Below are 4,757 nucleotides of genomic sequence, written 5' to 3' on the forward strand. Positions count from 1 at the left end.
CTTCATTATTGGAATTTTTTTCACCTTGTGAACTATAGGGGGTTTCGGTTCTCAATGATTTTTTATGGAAGCTTTGCCCAAGTATTTTGCCTTAAGGATTATCGTCATGGGTGGATCTTCCAAATCAACTTCCTATAGTGATATCTTCTCGAGCCCTTTACATGAAAGATCTCTTTCTACTCACGCGCTTGATCTATACCAATTTTTTACTACATCCAAGGAGTAAATTTCATATCATCGTAGCTAGAGTTTTCCTCTGATGATCATGATGTTCCCAGAAACTAGAATTGGATAGGTCGTGGGATTTTTAACTTATTTTGCTCCTTTCAACTTTTGTACACAAACTTCATTTAATGAAAATACGGTCAAACAATTGCTATATGGTTCATGGTTATTGGTGTAGACCGGTGGCTTCTGCAGTTTCCCTTTGGTTTGTGTGTGCTCATATTTGAAACTAGGATTGATAAGAAGCTTTCATCACTATAGAACTCAGCCCTTCCCGGCGATATTGCTTATTAATTCCATTATGAAAACTCATTTGCACTTTTTCATATTGCGGCTCAAAGCACAAAAGCGTGTGTTGTTTTTTATTTTATGAGGAAGAGAATATTGATTGTTATTTTCTACAGGTTGTCGCCTAGTCGAACATGTTTCCCTTTCTAAAGCATAGTTGTACTCTAGCAAGTAGAGTATTTGTTGTAATCACAAGATGACTAAAAACATTTTTTCTTGAAGAGTTAATGTATTACTTGAGGCTCTATGGACTAACTTCGGCCACATTATTGGGCTTGGTTCAAACTACAACCATGCTTAAATTTGTATCATGTTTTGAGTCATTTATCTCTCTTTTTATTGTTACTACCAGATATTCAAACAAATTATGCAAAATTGGCATTTTAATATTTTGAATACATTATACATACTATTTCTTTGAAGCTTGAATTACTAAGAATGATAAAGGAGTATTATTCTATAGTAGTGATAGGATATATAGGTCTCATGATGTGCATACCCTCTGGGAGGAGAGAAGAAAATGTTATTCATTGCCTATCATCTTGGCTAGATTATGAAATTTGAGGCTCCCCACATGATATAAAGTGCAGTTTAACAGGTTTAAGATCCTACTTTTCGTTCTCGTGGGGAAGGAGGGAGTTCGTGTGGACGACCATGGAAAACCTTGCCGATAGAGCAAGTTCGAGTAGCACTAGCAGTTATGCCATTCTGAATCCCTTTGAGCTCGTCTCTCTCTCTTCAAGTGTTAAGATTTTATTAATCCTATTATTAATTCATGCTTAAGGAATAGATGGCGATTGTCATATGATTGCCATATGAAAACCGACGTCGGTTCCTAGTGCCTTCTCGAACACACACCTTCTCAATTGGTGTCCTTTGTAACTTTATCGTCTATATATAAAGATCAACTATTTACTTTTACATCTCTATGTTTTGTCTCTCGTTCTCCACTCGAAACAGGTTATCAGCACGCTCTACCTGAGAGCTGAAGGCCACCAGAGAGATTAGGCCACCTCCGGTGGTTACCGATGTCGTTCTCGTTGCCGACGGCCACGCGCAAGAGATGCAAATGGCACACGTTTATTCGGCATGGACACATGACCCAGAAGAAATGCTTTGAAGACTTGGTTGAACAAGAACAGAAAATAAGCAAGAGTAAAGGCGTTTCCATCACTAGGATTGAAGGCCTCAACCAGGAATAGTAAGCACCAATGTGATCTTTGATTCACGACGTCTTACCCTTCTTTTCTTTTCATTACATCGGACGATGGTTCCTTGCTGAACCAGTCCACTGCGTCGCACTTGCACACGACGGGAAGTTCAGTCGCAGCATCCCAGCGATGCAGGACAACGCTCGCCACTGGCCACACCGCCCTGGCGCGTTGACTGGGTCGGCCTAGAAGCGTATTATGGCTCTCAGCCCATCACTGCTCCCCCAGGCACGGCACCACTCCCGGCACAGCCGTCAATGGCTGTCAGCCAGCGGCGGATACGGCCACGCGCCCACGCCTGGCTTCAATCCGCACCGACGAGACACCAGCACCACCAGAATCACCTACATGACGACCGGGGACGGCAGAAGCAGCGTGCCCGTGCTTGCAACCGCGGCTCCCAGCGCGGATCACGCTGGGGGATCACGGATCCGTCGCTGCTCCTCCGGCGTCCAACGGACGGTGTTAGGAGCGGCGACCCTGACCGACGACGTGGGGGCTCCCTGCCTCAGCGTGCAGCCTGCACCTCATGCTCGGCCAGTCCCGAGCCCGTCGCGAGTCTACCTCCGGCGTCGCTCCTGGCAGCGGAGACGACGGCGTGAAACCCCTTCCGGCGAGGCGTCTGTAGCCTCCAACGCGAGGCGCGGCGGCGCTCCCTTCAGCCTGCTAGCCGTGTGGCACGCGTACTCAGCCGTGCGGCTGCCCGCGCGGAGACGCGCAGCACGGCGGAAACGACGGCCAGTTGCCACCGACGCCGTGAGGAAGCACTCCTCCAGTGCAGCCTGCAACCGCTCGCCCCGCAGCTCGTGACGCAGCGACGACCTCCGGCGGCGCGACGCCTGGCGGCCATCGGCCATTGCTGCTCCTGCCGGCAGCCCGGTTTCACCGCCGACGAGGGGTGGGTTCGCCCGCGTCCATAGCTTGCATCCTCGCGATGCGAACCACGGCGTCGGTTCCTCACTGGAGGAACCCCTCGGGAGAGAAATTGGGGAATCTTATTCTTTCAGCCATTCCTCGATTTAGTCCTCGCACTTTATCTTAATGCTATGTGGCTCCAAGTAGAGATAACCACATCAGCGGTGCTAATTGTTTTCCCGCACCTTTACATTGGTCCCTATTCTATTAAATTGCACGTCTAGATCTTAAATGTTTTCAAAATATGTCACGTGAGGTCCTAAACCGGTCTGACCATAGTTGACCGGCATCACGTCGTGTTCATCTTCTCATATCCTCCCGCAACAACCTTGGAGGCGAGCTCGCGGCGTAGGTGCTGCTCCGATGATGACCGGAGGAGATCGACCAGCGACGGATGCAGCAAGGACGCAGCACGCTGGGATGGAGCCCGAGACCAAGGGGCCGAAGCTGCGGCGACCCGAAGATGATCTCCCGCGCTATGGTAAGCAAACTAACCCTAAATCCCCACTTCTGTCTTTGGTAGCGGCGGATGATTAGTACACCAAATCGGCGATAGAAATTGATGATTTGCATGAATTTTAGGTCCATCTGAGGAGTTGTTCACAGTAGAAATCAATTATGCTGGTTCTTTTGCGGATTTTGGCCGTCGAAGAGCTATGTGAATGGCAAGATAGCTAGGTTTGATGGATGCGAGGCAGACACATGGTCTCCTCTGTGGCTCACTGATTTCGTGGAACAGCTAGGGTACTTTGAACCAGCTACATATGTTATGTACTGGCTGCTTCCTGGATGCAATTTCAAGAACAACCTCCAACGAAAATGCCTGTGAAAAGAAATACATCCAAGGTACATTCCTCCAACTTTTATATTCTTTCAGTGCACTGATTCATGTTTTAACTTGTGCATTCTATGAATTTTAGAAGAAGACATTACCACAGATGTCGACAAATGCGATAGCAAGTGTTGTTGATGCAACTATGAGCTATGATATCACATCATCTAGTGTGATTCAAATTCTACAGGACCAAGTAAGTTCCAAACAATCTCTATTGTCACTTTCGTAGAGATCAATCAATGAATTGTGTACAATTTTTTCTTTCCAGGCTATGGCCACCCAACAATCTCAAACCGAACCCCTTGGTCCTCACTTGAAAGCGAGTTCATTGCTAGCTGCAGAGGTGACCTTCCCCCTCCAAGGCCAAGTACTGCAACCCTTGATTTAAAGAGAAAGAGGAAGGTGGGTTAGAAGAAGGAGAACTGTGCCCCCAAGGTTTAGATGAAGAAATGTAGATGTTTGCATCTTTTGGACAGAACTAGAAGAATATGTTCATACTTTGGCTAGGTTTGTAGTGAAACCTGAAGCTCAGATGTAGCTATGGTTTCACACAAACCATGTAAGTGCAAACTTCTCGAGTGCACTTGAAATCTACCACTAGTTACTTTTGGCTAGCTTTTGTAATGAAACCTGATGCTCAGGCTATGTTACTCTGAAACTATCACTTCTGACTAGTCGAGTCGAGCTATGTTAATTTGCAACCTGATGTTCACGCTATGTTAATTCGAAACAAATATTCATCTGGCACTAGTGACCTGATGCTCAGGTTTTGTTAATTTGAAACCAACAAACCTGATGCAATTATGCTCACGCTATATTCTTCATATTTGCAGTTACGCTTAGGTTCCATTACATCAAACAAACAAACAAACAAACATAGCATGGAACAAACACTACTTAGCTACAGCTACATAGAGCATTACTGCAATCAGAAACAAGATTGCACTGAACACATTTCTGCAAATCTCGAGTAGCTCATCCATCTTCTTCACTACAAGATCCATCTTCTTCACCACGTCTGCCATCTTCTCAAGTCCAGCTTCTTCTAATTCCTGCTCCGTTTCTTCAGATGCTATGTCACCAACAACAGTCCCACTTGCAGTCCCTAGGTACCCATTTCTAACAAGGAAATCCACATAGTTATCTTCTCCATTTTCCCAGTAATAGTGGTTGTAAGGGTTAGGTGAAACCTGTGGCAAAAATCAATGAAAAATAAGAAACAAGATGGGGAAAACTGAATCCACAAAACAAATTAGGAATTGGAACTTACAGATGGTTAGGAC

At 45.9% G+C, this 4,757-nt stretch overlaps 1 protein-coding gene across 1 annotated transcript; it reads right to left on the reverse strand.

The window, feature by feature from the left end:
* Positions 1 to 1,618: 1,618 nt before the first annotated feature.
* Positions 1,619 to 3,115, reverse strand: LOC123443669. The gene has a single exon (XM_045120164.1). It carries the CDS (start codon positions 2,579 to 2,581, stop codon positions 2,285 to 2,287), a length of 297 nt encoding a protein of 98 aa, XP_044976099.1. The 5' UTR covers positions 2,582 to 3,115; the 3' UTR covers positions 1,619 to 2,284.
* Between the last annotated feature and the right edge of the window lie 1,642 nt (positions 3,116 to 4,757).

Source organism: Hordeum vulgare, chromosome 3H (genome assembly GCF_904849725.1).
Source record: "Hordeum vulgare subsp. vulgare chromosome 3H, MorexV3_pseudomolecules_assembly, whole genome shotgun sequence".
Classification (NCBI taxonomy): domain Eukaryota; kingdom Viridiplantae; phylum Streptophyta; class Magnoliopsida; order Poales; family Poaceae; genus Hordeum; species Hordeum vulgare.